Consider the following 24,322-nt stretch of genomic DNA (forward strand, 5'->3'; position numbering starts at 1 on the left):
GTGACAAGCTCAAGCATCCGGTCAGCAATGTGTTAAGGAATTGGCAGACAACTAAATTCTATTGCAGTAGAGCTACGTTCCATTGAATTCCTGCAACAATACACTGGAGTTGCGACTCAGCGAGGAAATGAGGCTAGTGTGATGGGTAAATTCCCTGACATCGCACCATTGGACGAAATTTTATATTGCCTTCAAATTTAATTGTATTTTTAAACTAGTAGTAAGATTGTAAAAATGTTAAAACTGAATATATCGAGCAAGTGGCAACGCGGTTTGGGTCCGTAGCTATCAGCGTGCATTCGAGAGATAGTAGATTCTAACCTCACTGTCGGCAACCCTGAAGATGATTTTCCATCGTTTCCCATTTTCACACCAGTCAAATGCTGAAACTGTACCTTTTCTTAATGCCACAGCCACTTCCTACCCATTATTAGCACTTTCCTATCCCATCATCACCATAGGACCCATTTGTGTCGTTGCGACTTAAATAAAATATTGTAAAAAAAAAACTGAACATTCTACAAACTTCATTACGTTATAAACATTGTATGATGAAACCCACCCTAGCTCAGTCTCCGTCTGCGAAATGTCACAAGTCCCACAATGTTTTCCAGACAATATCGTTTGTTACAATAAAATCTCTCTTTTTTCTTTTTCTTGCAATTGGCTTTACGTCACGCCGACACAAATAGGTCTTATGACGACTGACGACGTTGGGGTAGGAGAGGTCTAAGAGTGGGAAATAAGGGCCGTGACCTTAATTAAAGTACATCCCCAGCATTTGCTCGGTGTTAAAATGAGGAACCACGGAAAAGCATCTTCAGGGCTGCCGACAGTGGGGTTCGAAGCCACTATGTCCCGGATGCAAGCTCATAGCTGCGCGCCCCTAACCGCACGGACAATTCGCCCGGTACGATAAAATCAGCGAGCTCATTAAAATCAGCCTCAGCAGTGTAGCAAGTAACACATCTATATAGATATAGATATAGATATATAAGAACTTGTTCTGACTGACTGACTGACTGACTGATTCATTATCGCCGAGCCAAAACTACTACACATAAAGAAATGAAATTTTGAGGATACATTTATATTACAATGTAGGTGCTCGCTAAGGGAGGATTTTTGGGTATTCCGCCGCTAAGGGGGTGAAAAGGGGGGGCAAATTTTTTAAAATGAGAGTATCTGTATCTCAAATCTTTAAAAGTTTACAGATGTAAAAATTGGTATTTAGAATCTTCTTTAAAAATAAACACATTTTTTGTTTTCGGAAAACCCCAATAGGAGGGGTGAAAAAGTTTGAAAAAAGGGTTGAATGCCTTTAATGAGGATACTTATATCTCAGAAACTTAAGATAATATACACCTTAAAATTGGTATTTGGGATCTCCTTTAAAAATAAAGAAATACGTACTTTTTTAAGGAAATCCACTTAAGGGGGGGGGATTTAAAAATTAGTTGAATTATTTGTAAGCAGATACTATTATCTCAAAAACGAAAGATTTTGCAGACGTGAAAATTGGTATTTGGAATCTGCTTTAAAAGTAAAGAAACGCATATTCTCGGAAAATCCAATGAAGAAGGGGGAGGTGAAATAATAATTGATAAATAAATTGAATTAATTGTATGAGGATACTTCCATCTAATAAAAACTAGAGTTGTTACAGACGTGAAAATTGGTATTTGGATCTCCTTTAACAACAAAGAAAAACGCGTTTAGGGTGAATCATCTTGGGGGGCTGGGGTGAAAAGGAGTTGAATTCCTTTCATGAGGACACATATCTCAAAAACTGAAGATGTTAGAGTCATGATAATTGGTATTTAGAAGATGCTTTACTATTAAAAGAAACAAGTATTTTTTGGCGGAAAATTCACTTAAGGGGCGGGGGAGTGTGAAAGATAGTGAAAAAAGAAGTGAATTATTTTCATGGGGATACTTATATCTCAAAACTGAAGGTAACAGGCGTGAACATTGGTATTTGGAATCTGCTTTAACATAAAGAAACGCGCCTTCTTTTATTTGGGGGCGGGGGGTGTAAATCAATTTAACGGCGGTGGGGTGAAAAAGGAGTTCAGACCAATTGATTTTACTGTCCATAATGTACTTATTCTACTCATAAACCGATCATTTTTAATCTTTCCTGAGTTCGTTTTCAAGAGCCATATTTTCCTTTGGAGAACTTAAAGTTAGATTACAGTAGATTCTCCTGGCATGTAAATAAAAATTTGAACATATTTGAAATAAATGGTAGAAATGTTATTCACCGTGCAATTGTTCACCTCTATAATAAGGTCAATAATGCACGGAAGTATATCATTCGTATCGCCAGAAGTCCCGCGCAATTGCCAACGCGCGAAAATGGTGCTGGTCACATTGTCAGCAATGGCAGCAGATGTAATTTACCGCCAAGTAGCGGTCTAGAACCTTGCTGCGGGATCCAGGGCAGCATTAACAATAATAATAATAATAATAATAATAATAATAATAATAATAATAATAATAATAATAATAATAATGATTATTATAATAATAATAATAATAATAATAATAATAATCTAAATTCAACTAATATCACCCACACTAATAATAATGTTCAGGACCGTCGTCAAAATGTGCGGACAGCGCTGGAAACGGGTCCTGCCCGGGTAATGACTACGAATGCAGTCCAACCGCAGGTTCAGTACTGCCAAGGCACCCAAGAAGACACCACGCCGGATCCCTCCAAGGATGTGATCTATATTAAAAATGCTTATAGGAAAAGATGGCAAAGATGTAAGGACCCAACTGGCCGGGAGAAATAACTCGAGCTAGCCCGAGAAGTACTAAATCGATTGCTGGAAAGAAAGATTGAAAAATGGGAGGAACTTTGCCGTCTCATCGCGAAATTTGGGGGGATTATAAATATAAAATATTAAGCATTCAATCATAAATTTCGGTATAATACCGTAGCGAAGCACGGGTGTCTTGCTAGTTTAAAAAATAAAATACCTTCTTGAACTCCGCTATCTACCATAAAGAAATGGTTGGTAATTTAACTCGTCAGTTGACTTTGTGTGGCCGACGTTTCAGGGCGTACGAAAACCAGATGAAGAAAATTCATTAATAACACTCACCCTTTTTTCCGTAAATCTACACGGCCAGTTTGGGAGAATCTCTGTACATTGTCAGGGACTGTCGGTTTAAGGTGAAGTATCCCATCTTTCACGAAGCAGTTTGCCGGAGAATTATCATACATAACGAATTCAAAATCCTGAAACAAATAACGAAATAAGAAAATGAACAAACAACTTGACAATTACAATATATTAAGGCACTAAAAGAATAAAGTATAAAACGGAACAAGTGGAGTATTATAAAACGTACAGTAAGCAATATACAAATCCAAAAATATGATCTGTTGGAAATATAAATATTGAGTTTGTGACAAAAAAAATTGTAAAAATATAACCCAAAATTTCGAAACGACGTAAGGTATAGAGGAAATAAATATTAATATATATAAAGTGGATAAGTAAGTCTATCATCATATTTTACACACAAAATAAGACATCAAATACAATTTATGGAAGTATGTAATGCCTTACTATCGGTTGTAATTGTTCTAACAATTGTTCTTGTCTGGCAGACCTCCGTATATTATAAATTCAGTTCACATGATAAACAAAACAAATAAATAATCAACCTCCAAGGTGTATATAAAATTGAAAGCGCTGTTTGTTCATTCCAGATCATGACAGTGAACTAAACAATGCAGTGCTGAAAACACAGCGGTTTCTCGCGCCAAGAACATGCATCTTCACATTCTGAAAATAAATAGTTGTACTTCCTTGGAGTTGATTCCCAGTACATTTGATAATAATAATCATGTTACTGGCTTTACGTTCCACTAACTACATTAACGGTTTTCGGGGACGCCGAGGTGCCGGAATTTAGTCCCGCGCGAGCATGTATTTGAGCACCTTCAAATACCACGGGACCAAGCCAGGATTGAACCTGCCAAGCTGGGATCAGAAAGCCAGCGCTTCAACCATCTGAACCACTCAGCGCAGCAGTACATTTTTAAACAAACCTTTATTTGTACGTGACATGACACAAAACATATTTATTCGTTTTCTGATTACCCTTAGATAGGATTGCAAAACGTAGGACTTCCCCGTATTCTTTAATATTTACATATCTCTCGACTTTGAGAATTTCATCAAAATCCTAAGCAGAAGTTCATGTTCTTTCTTCGTAAGTAACACAGGGAGAATGAGACCTCGAAGTGAGAGGGAGTTATGATGAGAATAAACACACACTTCAAAAATTGTCTGCATCTGGATAAATGGAAAATTATAACAATGGTAATGAAAAATGTTCGTGTCCAAAAGACACGCACTATCGTCTCTAGCGGCTAGAGATATAGAGATACAGGCTACACCAATGAGAACTATTTGGTTGTTGAGATATTTTCGTCAGTGAAACGCGTTGCTGAATACAAATAATATCCATTGTATTTTGTACATTCAAATGTAACTCGTTAGCTGAATTCGTGAGGTCTTCGTTTCAAAGGCAGCCGAACATTACGTTCCTTTCTACTTCTCTTACGAATGTGAGTGAATACTGGAGACCACTGCTCTGGGTGCATTCAGAAAGTCCGTACCTACTTGTATTGTGCGTCCCACAACAGCTTCCGTAGCTACTGAAGCTCTCTCTAATATTACTACGCTGTATTGTGGAATCTACAATGGACGTATGAATTGTGTTATTTTTAGAACTACCATCCCTATAAGAGAAATTTGTACTTCAACATGTCCCAGTAAGCAGATAGCTACTGTATGTACAACTCTGCCCAAGAACACTATCATATAAAATGTTAGACATTACCTAGGAGAAAGAAAGACCCGAGTCAAACCCTATTCATTTATCAAGCAGGGTCCTCTCAAAATACACCCACGGTTCCTTAATTTTCGACTGAAGATCGTTCTTATAGCAACGAACAAGGTAAAGTAACAAAATATTTCTTACGGAGTGAGTTGGTCATGCGGTTAGGTACGCGCAGCTGTGAGCTTGCTTTCGGGAAATAGTGGGTTCGAACCCCCACTGTCGGCAGCCCTGAATATGCTTTTCCGTGATTTCTCATTTTCACAACAGAAAACTGCTGGGGCTGTACCTTAATTAAGGCGACGGCCGCTTCCTTCTCTCCCCTAGCTCTTTCCTATCCCATCGACACCATAAGACCTATCTGTATCGGTGCAACGAAAAGCCAATTTTAAAAATCCTTACTTCAACAAACATACATACACACATGTATCTTCATTTTACTCTGTTATCTCTTTCAACGATCAGTTTGCAGTCTTCTGTGAATTAACAAAGCATCTACACAAACCTGAAAACTAAGTTTCCTCATATAGTCCCGAAATCCTCCATTATATAATATAGTATTAAACACATTGTGTACACGCGAGTACATGATTGTTACATTTTACATGTTTACATTGTACATTTTATCAGTCTTTAGCAAATGTGCTGATGGGTTGTGTTCTTTTCCTGCAGGCCATTAAGTGATATCTAGAGCGGGTCATGTCACAGAGGCGACAGGTACACCTTCCGTCCAGAACATGGAATCTAGAGTTTAGACATACCCTTCCATGGAATCCGTGGACACCAAATCATTAAGGACGTAACGTAGCTGGTACTCTGGTCCTCTCCATTCGTCGCTTATCATTACATCAGTGTAGGAGCCTTCAGGGATCTGCTGGGCTTTGTGGGGTCTCTTTCTTCCAGGGCAACTATCAATGCGGCTGTGTCAAGAAGCCCAAAGTCAATTTTATATCTTCTAGTAAAAAGATCCTTTCTTTCTTTCTTTCTTTCTTTCTTTCTTAATCTGTTTACCCTCCAGGGTTGGCTTTCCCTCGGACTCAGCGAGGGATCCCACATCTATCGCCTCAAGGGCAGTGTCTTGGAGCGTGAGACATTGGGTCGTGGGATACAACTGGGGAGTATGACCAGTGCCTCGCTCTGGCGGCCTCACCTGCTATGCTGAACAGGGGCCTTTGTGTGGGATAGGAAGATTGGAAGGGATAGACAAGGAAGAGGGAAGGAAGCGACCATTGCCTTAAGTTAGGTACCATCCCGGCATTTGCCTGGAGGAGAAGTGGGAAACCACGGAAAACCACTTCCAGGATGGCTGAGATTGGAATCGAACCCACCTCTACTCAGTTGACCTCCCGAGGCTGAGTGGACCCCGTTCCAGGCCTCGTACCACTTTTCAAGTTTCGTGGCAGAGCCGGAATTCGAACTCGGACCTCCGGGGGTGGCAGCTAACCACACTAACCACTACACCACAGGGGCGGACGTAAGAAAGGTTCATTTGATAAAATGTATGCCAATTGGTTCTCTGTGAATTTTGAGAGCTGAAAGATTCGCTTTACACTTACAAGTCTTTTTAAATGTGTAACGGTTGGCTTGTGCCATATTAGCTATAATCCTCCATTCAACTCACATGACTGCACTATCTAAGTCATCAGGATCCATGGGTAAATAGCATACTGGCCTTCCTTCCAAAGGGTCCCGGGTTCCATTCCCGGCCGGGTCGTGGATTTTAGCTTTTTATTAGTTAATTCCTCCGGCTGGGGGCTGGGTGTTTGTGCCGTTTTCAGCCGTTTTGCACCAGGCCTTTTCGTAGGCCACTCGCCATTATTATTATTATTATTATTATTATTATTATTATTATTATTATTATTATTATTATTATTATTATTATTATTATTTACATAAATACGTGTTAGGACTGGGGGGGGGGAGATTCTTATGAAAATTGCAGTCACGAAATTAGCTAATATATACAAAATGTGTGATGCGATGTTACCTGGTAACTACGCAGGCTGTCAATTGAAGTACCTATGGATGGCCACGACTGAGCGACATACAAAAGGTTCTTTTACCAAAAAGGCGTCGTCGTCATCATACTCTAGAGCAATTATTTCATTCGCGGTAGTTTCATAGGTCCCTTTCGATGTGATAAATCCTACACTTGTCGACTACAAATTGCATACAGATGTCTCTCGAAAACGATTCGTTAAATTTTAATGTATATATATATATATATATATATATATATATATATGCATGCATAAATGTCATTGTATGTGGCTATGTATGTATTACATCTCCTCCTAAAGCACTGGAGCGATTTCAACCAAACTTGGTACACTTTTGATATACTATCAGGAAACTAACCGCGTGGTGGCAAAACACACCTAGCATCTTTAGGAGGAGGGATGGGGTTGAGGTGGTTGGATATAAAAATAATTTAAAATAGTGGCGAATCCATTGTTATCGGGGTCGCTGAGATGAATAGTAACACATGGGAATTTATAAAGTCCAAGTTCACCCTCCTTCGGTGTGGAGGGGGGCGACGGGAGATATATAAAAATAATAGAAAATGATGTCGAATCCATACCTTTCGGGGTCGCTGAGATAAATAATGACATTCGTATTTGTTAAAGTCTACGTTTAACCCCCTTTCGCATAAGAAGTTGAAAAGGGTAAAAAGTAAATTGTCCAAAATGACCGAGATAATGGATGGAGCCTATGAATGTTCCAGCTTACCTATCAACCAAAATTGATACAACTATTACTTACTATCTGGAGGAAGTATTGTTTAGGATAGGACACTTCTAGAACCACTAGGGAAGGTGGTGAAATTAATTAATTAATTAATAAACACGAACAATAATAATGTCGAATTAATGGTTTTCGGGCCTACTGGAGCGATTCCAACCAAACCTGGTACATTTACGACTTACGATCAGGAGATAAACCCCAGGGGGGTATAACAACCTAAGCACTTCTCGGAGTAGGTGTTGGAGGGAGCGAGATATAAAAATAATCGAAAATAGTGTCACGTCCATAGTTTTCGGGGTCGCTGAAATGAATAGTGACACTCCGGATGTTGTTCAAGTCCAAGTTGAGCCCGACGTTGGCAGACAGGTGAGAAAGAGTGAAGAAAAGAAAATGTCCAAATGACCCAAATTATGGATGCTTGTGTGTAGGTTCCAATATACCCGTCAACTGAACTTGGTACAAGTATTACCTACTATCTGGAAAAAATGCTGTGGCGGCAAGACACCCTTAGAAGCCCTAGGGAAGAGGGCGAAATATAATCTATATAAATAAAATTGTTCGTGTCTGTTTGTTTGTCTGTTTGTTCCACCATCACGTCGAAACGGCTGGATAGATCTCAACCAAACTTCATATTTAGAGTATACTCATCCCGGGAAAGGTTTCGATATGCATATCATTTTAAAATCTTTGAATACACGGGGGTTTATAGGAAAACCAGAATGATTTTTCCACCATCACGTCGAAACGGCTGGATAGATCTCAACCAAATTTCATATTTAGAGTATACTCATCCCGGGGAAGGTTTCGATATGCATATCATTTTTAAATCTTTGAATACACGGGGGGTTTATAGGAAAACCAGAATGGTTTTTCCACCATCACGTCGAAACGGCTGGATAGATCTCAACCAAATTTCATATTTAGAGTATACTCATCCCGGGGAAGGTTTCGATATGCATATCATTTTAAAATCCTTGAATAGCTTGCTTGTTGTTTTAAGGGGCCTAACATCGAAGGTCATCGGCCCAAATCCTTGAATAGACGGGGGTTTATAGGAAGACCAGAATGGTTTTTCCACCATCACGTCGAAACGGCTCGATAGATCTCAACTAACTTCATATTTAGAGTATACTCCTCCCGGGGAAGGTTTCGATATGCATATCATTTTAAAATCTTTGAATACACGGGGGGTTTATAGGGAAACCAGAATGGTTTTTCCACCATCACGTCGAAACGGCTGGATAGATCTCAACCAAACTTCATATTTAGAGTATACTCCTCCCGGGGAAGGTTTCGATATGCATATCATTTTAAAATCTTTGAATATACGGGGGGTTTATAGGAAAACCAGAATGGTTTTTCCACCATCACGTCGAAACGGCTGGATAGATCTCAACCAAATTTCATATTTAGAATATACTCATCCCGGGGAAGGTTTCGATATGCATATAATTTTAAAATCTTTGAATAGACGGGGGTTTATAGGAAAACCAGAATGGTTTTTCCACCATCACGTCGAAACAGCTCGATAGATCTCAACTAAACTTCATATTTAGAGTATACTCCTCCCGGGGAAGGTTTCGATATGCATATCATTTTAAAATCTTTGAATACACGGGGGGTTTATAGGAAAACCAGAATGGTTTTTCCACCATCACGTCGAAACGGCTGGATAGATCTCAACCAAACTTAATATTTAGAGTATACTCCTCCCGGGGAAGGTTTCGATATGCATATCATTTTAGAAACTTTGAATACACGGGGGTTTATAGGAAAACCAGAATGGTTTTTCCACCATCACGTCGAAACGGCTGAATAGATCTCAACCAAATTTCATATTTAGAGTATAATCATCCCGGGGAAGGTTTCGATATGCATATCATTTTAAAATCTTTGAATAGACGGGGGTTTATAGGAAAACCAGAATGGTTTTGCCACCATCACGTCGAAACGGCTCGATAGATCTCAACTAAACTTCATATTTAGAGTATACTCATCCCGGGGAAGGTTTCAATATGCATATCATTTTAAAATCTTTGAATAGACGGGGGGTTTATGGGAAAACCAGAATGGTTTTCCTCCATTTTCTCTTATACTATTGATTTTCTGTAAACTTCGTTTACCGTACGTGAAACGTCTCTTCATTATAAACAACTTTCGTTATGTTCATAATTTACCTTACTCTTTACATGACGGAGAAATTTACAATTTTCTGCTGGTACCATGCTCTGCATTGAGTGACCGACAAACCGAAAACGAACCTACAGGTTACCATGGCAACGTCTCTGACTGCATGTCAGCAGGGAAGTAACGTATTGCAATTTTCCTCATCATGCTTTTAAATTCGTGGTTGTTTCTTAGGTAGAAGGCAATAGAGGCGTCAATCGGCCTATCTGCGGGATATTGGCGGAATATCGTTGGATGTTATAATCGCCTTCGAATAGATTAAGTAATAACACCATTAGTCATCTTCTTATTATTTGTTTACCTAGGAATCAATGGACCTAAATTTCTCCTCTGTTACCGCTTTATTATATCCATAACTCACACTAGCATAATTTATTGAGGGGCATTTGATTTTCCAATACATTAACTTGGCATTTACATATTTGTCGTTATCCGGCTGTCCTCAATTATAATCCATTTTCTATTACTTTCAACTTTCTTAACTGTATTATTTTCTTCCTTAATTACGCCGTATGTACGCAAGTGCTACAAACTACTGGATGTATTTCCACCAAGACTCATATTTAGAATACACCTGTCCTTGATAGGTTTTAGGGCAAATATTGTTTCTAAATCCCTGAACTGACTGGGGGTTTATACGAAACCGAAACAGTGATTTTGCTCTTCCACAAAATATACACAACCAACGTTAATTTAAATCTACCTGCCTTGGTAGAAATTAATTTCTAAACCTATCTTCTCATGTGCATCATTTCGATACGAGGATTAATAAGGGAGATATCATTAACGGACCGTTTTTTTTGTACAAGTCCCATCGGACTTAACTCACGAGCGGGTGCGTGTAAAGCGTATTCCTTACAACTTGAAAACTACTGAAGACATTCGAACCAAAATTCATATTTAGCATCCACCTGTCCAAAGGTAGGTTTTAAACGTAAATAACATTTCATGTTCCGGAATGGACTGGCGGTTTATAGGGAAAAGAAATGGTGATTTTACTCTTCCACAATATATACAGAACAAGACCAACCTGACTGGAAATCGACCAAACGTGATGGAATTCCACCTCTAAACCTTTTTTTCATGTGCATTTTTTCGTCAGGAGGATTAATAAGGGAGATATCATGAATGGTCAGTTTTGCAGGTTAAGTCCAGCGGACATAGCCAAAAAGGTGTTTTACATGGAGCAGATTCCTTATCTACATAAATCAAATCGTAACGACTGTGTGCCTCTACACTGACTATTTTGGCGAAATTTTCGTACAGCTTTCCGTTTAAGGGGTAATAATGACCATCTGCATAATTTTTGGTTTAGTTTCCTGAAAGTCCTAATTTTTACCCCCCTCGCCCAAAATCCAGATTGCGGCATAATCTGCCAGAAGAAAAAGAAGATAATTGTAATTTGACAAAATTATACGTTTTAGCCCGTAACGAACGGAAAACATCCAAGATCATTAAATTTCTCACTTTTTATCCCCGAAGAATATCGAAATATGCAGGCAATTTTAATGATGGTGCAGACCTTCGGAAATTCCTATCACATAACAGATTGCACAATCTCCGTTCAATTTGGAATGATCTACAACCTTGGTCTTATGACTTTTTGCCGTATCTGTATCCCTTTTACGTTTGATTTTTCTCTATTAATGGATGTTAAGTCAATTTGGAATTTTCACATGCATAATTCATACCTTCGATTACTTATATGAAATACAGAATCATCAAACTCTTCACGAAAATTGGCCCACCCAGTAGCCATATATGAGCCAAATGCTATGTATGTAGCTGTCACATAATTATCCGAAAATTAATGTAATGTGCGATAATCTTACAAGAACGTTACCCTGTTCCACGTTTCTAACTCAATCTGACCCAAGAATAGATGACATATCATAGGACCAGCCATTTAGGCCACTAAATCCGGCGTGTCTTATGGTATAATCCTTTGTCGATATGACGTACGTTTAGTAGCAGTTAATCTGTAAATGAAGGTCTTCAATATTGTAAACACGCATATACTTTCGTATGTCGATCTATATATATTCACTGATGTCGATTTGTAGCGATCGAGAAAGGGTGGGTCTGCTATTGTAATCAGTACTCCCCACACCGACTTTTTAGACTGGCAGTATGAAAGGGTTCCTTCTCCAACTCCTGTGTAACTGTCATTAGTAAGGAAGGTCTACAATTGTAATGAATAGTTCACTTCTCGATTTGACTTGCAGAAGCCAAGTGAGCATGCAGTTTTGTTTAAAACTCCCCTACCCGATTGTGTTTGGCATTAGGCAAGGGTGCCCGCCATTATAAAGAAATGTCCTCATCTAAAATGTGACTGGCATTAGGCATAGTGGCCTGCTATTTTGATGGAAACTCACCAACTTGGTGTGACTGGCAGTAAGCTGGCTGGAAGTAGGAAAATGGGCCTGGCATTATAATGATAACTGCACAACTCAATTTCGAGTGATAGTAGGGTAATTGCCTGCCATTATAATAAAAACTGTAATCTGTCTGGAAGTAGGAAAGGCGGGCTACCATTTTAACGAAAACACCCCAAATCGATTCTGTCCGCATAGTAGGCAATGGGGCCTGCAATTATAATGTAAACTTCCCAACTCGATTGTGAATGGCAGTAGGCAAGTGAGCCTGCCGTTATATCACAAATCCATAACAAACACTTTACATTGGAAACAACGTACGGGGACCTCCCCATGCTCTTTCTCGGATAACGCTAAGAGACATGCAATTTTAAAACAATCTTATTTACTGCATGCACACTATTTACTTCGATATTCGAATACAATGTAGAATACCGTAGCGAAGCACGGGTACATTCGCTAGTTATAACTAAAAACGACCCATTAATGTTGAATCCATACTTTTGGGGACTACGGGAGTGATTTCGTCCAAACTATACTTATGAGTTACTATCAGCAGACAAACTGCGTGGAGGTATAACAACCTTAGCACCCCTACGGAGAAAGGGGAATTTAGAAATATTCGAAAATAGTGTCGAATCTATTCTTTTTGGGGTCGCTCCGGATTTTTTTAGAAATCTAAATTCAGCCTACTTTCGCACAGAAGTGAGAAAAGGTGAAAAGCAAAATTTCAAAATAACGGATATAATGGACGTATGTGTGTATGTTCCAGCATAGCTCTCAACCAAAGTTGGACTTACTATTTGGAAAAAACGACATTAGGTATAAGAGAATCCTAGCCTCTGCAGTAGGGACGAAATGTAAAGATTTACCGGAAACGACCGATATTTGTGTCTAATCCATAGCTTTCGGAGTCAGTGAGGTGATTAATGAAACTCCTAAAGTTGTTGGTGAGCCCCCATCGGCATGGAGATGAGAAGGATTGGAAAAGAAAATTTCAAAGTGACCGACATTACGGAAATATGTGTGTTTCTTTTACCACAGCCCTCATACAAAATTGGTACACATATGACTTAATATCTGAAAAAATACTGTTGGAGTAAAACACCCCTAGAACCTATAGGGTAGGCGGTGAAATATAAAAATTAACAAAAATGACTGATATTAATGTCAAATAAATTGTTTACGAGGTCGCTGAGTTGAAACAGTGACACTCTACATGGTTAAATCATACCTCAGCCGCAATCAGTACGGAGATTGAGAAGGGGCGAAACTGAATGTGGGTATGTTCCATAATAGCTCTAAACGAAACATATGACTTACCATGTAAAAATAATACTATGAGGATGAAACATCACAGCCCCCTGGGGGTGGGGAATGGGAAGAGTTGACGTGCAAAAATAATGGAAAATAACCGATATTCATGTCGAATCCATTGTTTATGTGTCGCTGAAACGAAGTGTGAAGCTCTGGATACCGTTTAAGTCCACGTTCAGCCTCCATTGAGACTGGGTGCTTAGAGGGGCTTAAAAGTAAATAATCTAAAGTGACAGAAATTAGTGTTGAATCCACTGTTTTTGGGTTCGCAAGTCTGATTGGTGAACAGTCTCAGCAACAGTTGAAATCGTGTACATCATATCTACAGCGTGACGGGTAAATACATATAGTTATCACTTATTATATTTTTGAAGGGATCAAAATACTTCCCAGGCAATTCGAGCTTCAACAAGGACAAAGTTTTACTAAAAATTTAATAATATAAAACTTGAAATCAAACACATCTAAATAACCCTAAAATATCAAAAAAAATCTCAAAAAGGAATTCGATGAAAATTCAGTTCAGACACAATTAAGTGGTAATAGAAATCTTAAAGGTAAATCCGACTCGTTGGCTGAATGATCAGCGTACTGGTCTTCGGTTCGGAGGGTCTCGGGTTCGATTCTCGGGCGCGTCGGGGATTTTAATCGTTTCTGGTTAATCTTTCTGGCTCGAGGACTGAGTGTTTGTATCCGTCCCAACACTCTCCTCTTCACATTCACACAACACACTGCACTACCAACCACCACAGAAACACGCAATAGTGATTACATCTCTCCATAAAGGGTTGGCGTCAGGCAGTAAAACAGGGCCAAATCCACATATGCGACGCAGTTCGCACCCGCGACCTCACAGGTGTGGGAAAAGCGGTAGGAAAGAAGAAGAAGAATAAATCTTAAAGGTAAACATTCAAAAACTGTCCGAGCAACGCCGAGTACTACAGCTAGTAAATTAATAATTTTCAACTTGCATTTCATTTACTCTAAGACATATTTTTATGGTCATTTGATTTTCCCAAAGGAAATTTGAAATTACTATTTCTTCGATTTTTGCCTACTTTGGACCATGGTAAACAATTGGCTTGTTGGTTATTCCTTTTTTTCTTCTCCCAGAACTTCCTCTTCCTCTCCTCTGACCACATGATCTTGGATTTTTCATTTTATTTTTCTTAGAACCCCTTGAATTTATCAATGTTAGCTCAAAACATACCTCTATCAAAGATTTCTTTTGGATTGATGCCAACTTCCTTCATGTCTTTTTTTGTTTCTTCTACCCATTTAGTTGTTGCTTTTAATTTGACGATGTAGTAAAATATTTTGTTTATTAGTCGACTCCCACTCATTCTTGTGAGGTGCCCGTAAAACTTCAGTCTCCTCTTACGTATGGTGCTTGTGATCTTCTCTGCCTGTCTGTATAGATCTTCATTTCTCCTATTCCTCCATGTACCATCCTTTCCTTCGAGTCCTAAGATCTTCATCAAGTTTTCTGTCCTCTCTAGCTCATTTTCGCGGTGTGAAAATTGAAAACCACGGAAAATCAACTTGAGGGCTGCCGACAATGGAGTTTGAACCCACCATCCCCCGAATTAAAGCTCACGGCTAGGCGACCCTATCACGGCCTCGCTCTGTGTGATCACTTTTAAGGTACGAAGTGTTGTATATTGGTCCGCCTCTGTGGTGTAGTGGTTAGTGTGATTAGCTGCCACCCCCGGAGGCCTGGGTTCGATTCCCGGCTCTGCCACGAAATTTGAAAAGTGGTACGAGGGCTGGAACGGGGTCCACTCAGCCTCGGGAGATCAACTGAGTAGAGGTGGGTTCGATTCCCACCTCAGTCATCCTGGAAGTGGTTTTTCGTGGTTTCCCACTTCTCCTCCAGGCAAATGCCGGGATGGTACCTAACTTAAGGCCACGGCCGCTTCCTTCCCTCTTCCTTGTCTATCCCTTCCAATCTCCCCATCCCCCACCAAGGCCCCTGTTCAGTATAGCAGGTGAGGCCGCCTGGGCGAGGTACTGATCATTCTCCCCAGTTGTATCCCCGATCCGATGTCTGAAGCTCCAGGACACTGCCCTTGAGGCGGTAGAGGTGGGATCCCTCGCTAAGTCCGAGGGAAAAGCCAAACCTGGACAATAAACAGATTAAGAGAGAGAGTGTTGTATATTGTTAGGAATACAACAACCACTGTTTGTTACTCTGAATGAAGCAATTAATACACACAAATACATATACAGAATGGAGCGAAATTCGCGCACTCGGGCGTCGCAGCGTGACTCCTCACATGCCACCAATAAAAAAATCTCTCTCACAAAAGTCCGTCCTGCGAGTATATCCGGCAGAAAAAGGACGTTGAAGAGTGGCAATCTGTCAACACTGTAACCACATGTAGGGTAACTACCTCTGTCAGCACGTATTAGTCGTGCTGTATAGTTGGTACAGTGGATAGAGTTTTGGGTTAGCATGCAGGAGGTCGAGGGATCGAGGGGTCGATCCTGGGTTGAGGCATATGTGTTTTATTTCGTAAATGTAGTCCAGGTGGTATGGTATCTGGCATCTTAATCGTCAACAGCGATTGCAGCGGGTCCTCTAGATAACATTTGCACTTACATACTACGATCGTAGAAATGGACGAACATTCGTTTTCGTTGGTCGGCTTTGAAAGACGCCCTTTCCACGTCGTGGGCGTAAATTTATTCGCACCACTTCATCTACTAGATGCGTTACAACGTGTTCAGCGTTACTAAATTTTGTAAATGTAGGATACATGTGACCTAAGGAACGGTGTCTTACTGTATTACAGTATGTAATGTCCGATGGAAATTAGCAAATAAAAAAGCGCCTCAACCCAGGATCGAACCCTCAACCCCCTGCATGTTAACCCAAAACACCACCCACTGCACCAACTGTACAGCACGACTAATATGTGCTGACAGACGTAGTTGCCCTATATGTGGTTACAGTGTTGCCAGATTACCACCCTTCAACGTTCTTTTTCTGCCGGATATACTCGCAGGACGAACTTTTGTGAGATACTTTTTTTATTGCTGGCTTGTGAGGAGTCGCGCTGCGATGCCCGAGTGCGCGAAGTTCGCTTCACCCTGTATATAGAGGGTTATTCGAAATGATTGTCGGGTTTTCAAAAAATCATAGGCCTAATACACAGTACAATTGACGTAAAAATGCGAATCTTGTTTTATTGTGTACTGTAATTCAAAAAGTTTTTTGTACATACATTACAAATGCTCAATATGTGCGCCTTTTGTCACTCTACACACATCTACTCGATAGTCTAGCTCTTCCCACACACGCCCCAACATGTTAGCGGCGATATTTAAGGCGGCGGCTCGGATGCACTGCTTCATTTCCGAATATTCACTTGTAGAACAGGAAAAAACATTTGATCTTTAACGTATCCCTACAGGAAGAAATCACGCGGTGTTTAATCTGGAGAACGTGGTGGCCAGTTTAAGAGCATCTGATCACAATCCATTCCGTGTCCGATCCATCGTTGTGGTAGTTCTTGGTTTAAAATCTCTCTGACCTCCCTGTGGAAATGAGGTGGTGCACCATTCTGTTGCAACACGTAATCGTCCCTGGCGTCACTAACAGCCATTCTGTAAGTATGTCCAGGTAAGTCGACCTGACAATGTCTGTTTATTGAAGAAGAACGGGCCATAAACCTTTGTCTTCGAAAAAGCACAGAACACATTAACCTTTGGGGAGTAACACACATGTTCCACGTAACAATGAGAGTTCGTCTGTCCACAAATTTGAACATTTTGTTTATGCACCTTTCCATTCACATGGAAGGTTGCTTCGTTGCTGGAAACTAGTCTGTCACAAAAACCATCATCTTCTTCACAAAGTTCTTGCAGTGCGATACAAAATTCTGAACACAGGACTTTGTCATTTCCTGTTAAAGCCTGACGCAACTTCAAGCAGTATGGCTTTATCTTCAGACGCCTTCGTAACACACGCCATAAAGTGGTTTGAGGTACATTCAGTTCCTTTTTTTTTTCTATTTGTTTAACGTCGCTCTAATACATCGAAGGTTTTCGGCGACGGAAGGTTGGGAGATTGGGAAGATAGTGGCCGTGGCCTTCATTAAGAGACGGCTCCAGCATTTGCCTGGTGTGAAAATGGGAACCCAGGGAAAACCATTTTCAGGTCTGCCGACAGTGGGGTTCGAACCTACTATCTCCCAAATGCAAGCTCACAGCTGCGCGACCCTAACCGCACGGCCACTTGCTCGGTACATTCAGTTCTCTGCTGCCTCTTGTAGTCTATTTCTTAGGGCTAGGGAGAAAAGCGCTCCTGATCCTATTCACTCCCGTTTCTGACACAGCGGGACGCCCACGGCTTTTCCCTTAACGCAAACAACCTGTGTCCACAAATTGAGCATACCATCTGCGAATAGAGTTGTCGGAGGGGGGGGGGGGGGTCCTTCCTGTATTTCGTTCGAAAATGGCGCTGGACTATGGTAACGGACCGATATTGATGATATTCAAGAGTACAAAACACTTCGTTCTTACCGCTGACCACCATTTTGTAAAGGGCGTAGCTGCCATCTGATGGGAACTGATGTCACTATAGTCGATGCAGAACAAAACTTTGAGAGTTTGTCTACCCAATGCTGCAACAATAACAATACTATGTTTTCCATTGTGTCTAAAACAAAATCACGAAACCCCGTTAATCATTTTGAATAACCCTATATATACACACACAATTCTAATCAATCATTGCTGGCTATTTACAAGTCTCTGTTCTATCCACACAGCAGGCGGTCCGGCTCGTTGATATTAGCTGGAGAGAGCTATAATTCTATTCTCAGGCTCGCCTTACTTTCACTTCTCTAAGTCCATTTCCCCCTCACAGCAGGTGCGTTCAGACCACTACGTTTGGTCACAGACTACTGGCCACACATTACACGATGACTGTTCCTTGGTTCTACTCCAGTGATTTAAACAGTCGCATACAGTGCACAACTGAACAGCAATAGTTCAACAGTGTCAAACAGCAGACAGTACTTACAAGACCACCATTAACACCGTTAAAATTACACTCACGATAAATGCTCCAGTCGTTGACTCAATTCACAGAAGAATACACACACACACAGTACTTTAAGGCAGCGTACACAGTATTCCGCTCCGTACGTGACGATATCCTGACTCCCGTGGGACAAGGACGGCTGCCAACAGCTGTTCCAGACCAACTATTCACTGCACACTACGACACGACAACAACAACCACCGCAACTCTTCATTCAGACTCCGGTCAGACACTAGCGACAGCCCACTCCGCTGTTGCCCTCAGCCCAGTCACCGAACCCCAGCACACCGAGTCTCACATTGAATCCAACACTCTAACACTGTGTAACACTGACTGTCCGCGGCTAGCCTCCCTGTTTGCAGCTCGGGCGATGTGTACCAGAATATTCGCAAAGTGGCTAGACGGAACATTCTCGTTGCATTTCCCAAGAACTCACAGGTAAACCATCCGACGAGAAAAGCCGGCCCCATCCTACAGGCCGGCTGGGAAATCCCCGGTAGTCTGACTTACCAGCCCCTTCCCCTACTGAAATGGGCTACCACGGGGCTAGCACATAAAAGTATTTTTTGGCAGGTGATCCGTTTATATTTCATTGCCCCGTATTTATACACGTAGTAGAATAGTAGAACTAGCCCAGGATAAAATTCTGGCGCCTCGGCATAACTGAAAACCGTAAAGGTAGTCTCGAATTTTTTAAAATCACACAAATATTAAACACGACATTAAGATAAGGGTTATAAAACACACTAATTTAAACTAATAAATCATGATCGAAAATGCACCAAGTTCGTAAAATGAATCCACGACTTGAAAATCAGATATAAAGTTTAGTAGAACTGTCAGTTATTAGTTGACCTTGAATTTTCAATACATGAGATCGATGGCATCTGAATATGTTTACAAGCGACAACTTTGTGTCATTGACTCTCTGACAATTAATGGATACCTGTGGGACAAATCTGATACCTCATTGTTAGTAGTGGATAAGAAGCTAATATTAATAGAAACAGCAAGGGAATTCTCAAATAACAGGAAATCATAATCTTACAGATAACTAACAGTACATTATTTTATTTCATATTACAACATAATTGCTTTCTCCCGTACACATTCCGCACTGTTTTATTACAAATCGCCTCTGATTGATTAAACTCCGCTTCACAGCAATGTAAACACCTATAGTCAGAAAGATTATGAATCAGCGAACACCAAACTTAACTTTGTGGCACTGTGGTTACGTACCCATCCACAAAAAAAAAAAATGGCGGTAGGTTGTTACTATGGTAACGGCCGCAGGGTTTTGAGGGTTTCGTAGAGTTGCTTGTTAGAAATAAGTGACGATGTATTCACATCGCCATCTTATAAGAGAATATGTGTGTGACGTCAATCTTCCTTTTCCATTATTAAATTTATTGTTCTAAGCAACCGACCACGATGTATTCACAACGATATCTAACCTCCAACTGAGGGCGCGAGTCAACAAAGCGCAATCTCATAACAGAGTATGCATGTAACGTTACATTTAGCACAAATTTTGTCTTACTTTCAAGCACTATCCCATGAAAACTACTTCTCAGATTATCAGTTTATTTATTTATTTATTTATTTATTTATTTATTTATTTATTTATTTATTTATTTATTTTAGTCTGTTGCCATTTCTTGATGAATGCAGTACTTTTGTATCCATCTTTTGGCACAGGCCATAGCAAAGTGTAGCTTCCACCGAAGTCCCAGTCTCATCTCTCGCTGTGACAAGAAGGAAGCTGCTGGGGTATGGGTGGTTGCTGAGTAATGACATTTGGAGCACAACTAGTGTCTGAGTGTTATGAAAGGTGTTGCTCATAGGATCAGTCGTGCTGCAGTAGCACCTTCTGGTCCAGTGAGGAAAACAATGGCAAACTACCTCACTCCTCATCTTGCCTAGTATACCTCATTTGGGCCCTGTCATTGGTTTTTGTGGTTTCCCTATAACTGCATAGCATTTTGTGGTGCTATTTGAGGATCCAACCAGCCTCTGGGCTGATGACATAACAGACAGACAATATTTATTTATTTATTTATTTATTTATTTATATATATTTATTTATTTTCCAATACGTACCCTCCTCTTTTGTCTGCCAATTGAGACATTACAAATAATTGTAAGTTAAATACTCTCAGCGAAATACGAGTTCTAACCAAGGGCCTCTCAAACGCCCAAAATCTCGTGCGTGCAAACCGAGGCGCTGAGGTACTGTGGGCCGTGGATCGGTCCAACTAGGCTCGGTTCGGACCAGTGTTTTCTTTCGGGGCAACTCGGCTAAGCTCGGCTCAACTCTGCTCGGACTGTGGAACGCTGCAGGGCAAGTGAGGAAGGGCGAGACAGGAGGAGCGAGCGAGACAGGTGTAGGGAAAGAGAGATACAGCACTATTGCTCAAAATCGAGGAGTGGGGGACTTCACTCTGGTCAGCCTAGCGAAGTCGTCTTTTGCACTTTGCGCCATGCAATGCACCGGTGCATGCACCCTGAGAGGCCCTGTTCTACCCAAACACTAAAAGCGTCCTAAAATTTTTCTTTTCCACGTATCTGTTGTCAAGGAACGTAAGTCTACGTTAAAAATGGCGTCTCTGCGTTCCCAGATAAAATAACCGGCCGCTATCACCATGTTCACTAATGTGTATAGGTATAATCCATTTTCGTCAGATAAATATTGCCAATATTACAGTATATATGAATTTCGCATTACCTTCATTAACCCAGAACTGGATGACCATGTTTATGACTCTAATAGCTTAGAAGGCTATTCGCTGCCCCCTGTTTTATTATCACATAACTTCAAATACATCCCTCTAATATCTTTATTGGCAACATTCGTGTAAGGAAACAAAACACGTCCCTGCATGAGTCAGGGATTATGTGCGTGGCGACTTGTCAAAAACATTCATAAATATTTAATGTAAGTAAACTCATCACAGTATGAAATAAAATACTGTACTGAACAGCGCACGGTTATAGTAACGATGTAAGGAAGAGGGCATGTAAGTCTCTGGTAAGACCCCTAATAGAGTATAGATCCATTGTTTGGGACCCTCACGAGGATTACTTCATTCAAGAACTGGAAAAATCCTAAGAAAAGCAGCTCGATTTGTTCTGGGTGATTTCCGACAAAAGGATGATGATGATGATGATGATGATGATGATGATGATGATTGGAATTTAAAGGGGCCTAACATCAAGGTCATCGGCCCTTCCGACAAAAGAGTAGCGTTGCCAAAATGTTGCAAAATTTGGGCTGGGAAGACTTGGAAGAAAGGAGACGAGCTGTTCGATTAAGTGGTATGTTCCGAGCTGTCAGTGGAGAGATGGCGTGCGAGGACATCAGTAGACGGATAACTTTGAGTGATCTTTAAAAGTAGAAATGATCACAATATGAAGATAAAGCTGGAATTTAACAGGACAATTGGGGCAAATATTCGTTTTTAGGAAGGGGAGTTAGGGATTGGAATAACTTTTTAAGGGAGATGTTCAATAAATTTTCAATTTCTTTGAAATCATTTAAAAAGCTAGGAAAAGAAGAGATAGGGAATCTGCCGCCTGGGCGACTGCCCTAAATGCAAATCAGTAGTGAATTGATTGATTGATTGATTGATTGATTGATTGATTGATTGATTGATTGATTGGATTGATTGATTGATTGATTGATTGATTGATTGATTGATTGATTGATTGATTGATTGATTGATTGATTGATTGATTGATTGATTGATTGATTGATTGATTGATTGATTGATTGATTGATTGATTGATTGATTGATTGATTGATTGATTGACAGCCACTAAAGCGATAAGCGGACATGACAAAGTAAAATGTCACTTCCCGCTTGTTGCGTAAATAACTAATGAGAGATCAAAAATCTTCACTTACAGGTTTGCTCGCTATCATGATATCTCTGCGCCATCGTGCCTCGTCCAGAGTATTAAAGTCGTCCTGGAACACCAGTTCTTTATGGCACACTTGCTTGCCATTGACGGTGGTTACAGACGGCTCACAGACCTCTCTGGCTGGTCTCTCTGCAAAAAATAAACCAGACAAATTATTGTTTGTACATCGAACATTTCACTATTGCTGACAGAAGGATACACACAAAATATTTCCTTCTTTTTTCTTCATCTGTTTCCCCCCACCCCCAAGTTTGGCATTTCCCTCGGATTCAGATAGGGATCCAACCTCTACCGCCTCAAGGACAGTTCCCTAGAGCGTGAAATTTGGATCGGGGATACAACTGGGAAGGAGGACCAGAACCTCGCCCAGGCGTTCTCACCTGCTATCCAGAACATGGGCCTTGTGAGGGGTGGGAAGGTTGGAAGGGATAGACATGGAAGAAGGAAGGAAGCGGCCGTGACCTTAAGTTAGGTACCATCCCGGCATTTGCCTGAAGAAGTGGGAATCAACGGAAAACCACTTCGAGGATGGCTGAGGTGGCATTCTAATCACCTCTACTCAGTTGACCTCCCGAGGCTGAATGGGCCCTGTTCCAGCCCTCGTCCCACTTTTCAAATTTCGTAGCAGAGCTGGAAATCGAACCCAGGCCTCCGAGGGTGGCAGCTAATCACACTAACCACTACACCACAGAGGAAGACTACGTAAAAACATACTACACAAATTATCATCTCTTTATTTATTTATTTATTTTTTATTTATTTATTTATTTATTTATTTTTTTTTTTTGCTAGAAGTTAACCGCCGCACGAACTCTGATTTTCAGCGCTGAGGACAATGGGGTTTGAACAAACCATCTCTCGAATGCAAGCTAACAGTTACCTGACCATAAGCACACAACTAATACACGTAACACACTCAGTTTAATAATAATAATAATTGTACAGGGAGGTACACCTCAACGCCGCGCATTAAAAATCAGCGCCTTACGAACTCTCCTATCGATCAAAAAGTGAAACTAATAACACAACAAATTGGAACTTTAATAAAAAGATGTCACCACTGAAATATTAAGTAATTGTTTTGTTGTGAAGTTTCCTAAACTGACAAATTCTCCTTGTTTTGTTTTGTTATACATCAAGAAGTTTGGACATTTTCCTACAGATCACACTACTAAAAATTATGATCATACACTCTGGTGCAAAGTGAAAGAACTTATAATTTAAAGAAGTTTTGTATTTCTAGGTTCTCCATAACTGATCTCCGTTCTTTTATTTGTGGATTGGCAATACTTCCTTTTCTTTCCGCCAAATTTGAATCGGACCAATCATAAATTTTGGTAATTAATATTCAACCAATCCCGCATTTCTTGTTCACTTTGTGTTAACCAACAAAAATTAAGAGGGTGTGTCCTGATTAGTCTTGAATGATCTCGAACCTTCCCTGAGGGTTTATAAACTGCGGCTTTTCACGTTTCCTTGCCAATTGATCATCGTCAATCTGTGTGTGTGTTAAAACAGGAGGTGGGGCCGCCTCTTTCTTCAGTCAGCAGAACATCTACAAGGTAATGGCCACATAATTCCATCTTTCTTGCTGTAGCCGCAAATTATTCCGAGGGGAAGCTCCGAAACTTTCCTATGTAACATTTTCTAAAATGTAACTTTTCTTTCGGCTAAAGTAAAAACATAATATCTTTAATTGTAAATCGGGGATAGAGAGTGACTTACCCTCTCGAGCTCCCCTTCATCTTGATTTGAGGTGTCTGCGATTTAGCAACCTGTTTTCTGTAATGTATTACCGTTATTTCCATGCGAGCGAACTCAAGTAGCTTGGGATTAGCCCCTGTTTCATTGGCCGAGAGCC

At 40.4% G+C, this 24,322-nt stretch overlaps 1 protein-coding gene across 1 annotated transcript in view; it reads right to left on the reverse strand.

The window, feature by feature from the left end:
* Nucleotides 1–24,322, reverse strand: part of LOC136873944 (beta-1,3-glucan-binding protein) — a 243,305-nt gene that overhangs the window by 101,355 nt on the left and 117,628 nt on the right. The window contains exons 3-4 of the mRNA XM_067147324.2: nucleotides 22,445–22,590; nucleotides 3,114–3,250 (exon numbers count right to left, since the gene is read on the reverse strand). Coding sequence (XP_067003425.2) covers nucleotides 3,114–3,250; nucleotides 22,445–22,590 — 283 coding nt within the window. The remainder of the gene's footprint in view (nucleotides 1–3,113; nucleotides 3,251–22,444; nucleotides 22,591–24,322) is intronic.

The sequence above is a fragment of the Anabrus simplex genome, chromosome 1 (genome assembly GCF_040414725.1).
Source record: "Anabrus simplex isolate iqAnaSimp1 chromosome 1, ASM4041472v1, whole genome shotgun sequence".
Taxonomy (NCBI): Eukaryota; Metazoa; Arthropoda; class Insecta; order Orthoptera; family Tettigoniidae; genus Anabrus; species Anabrus simplex.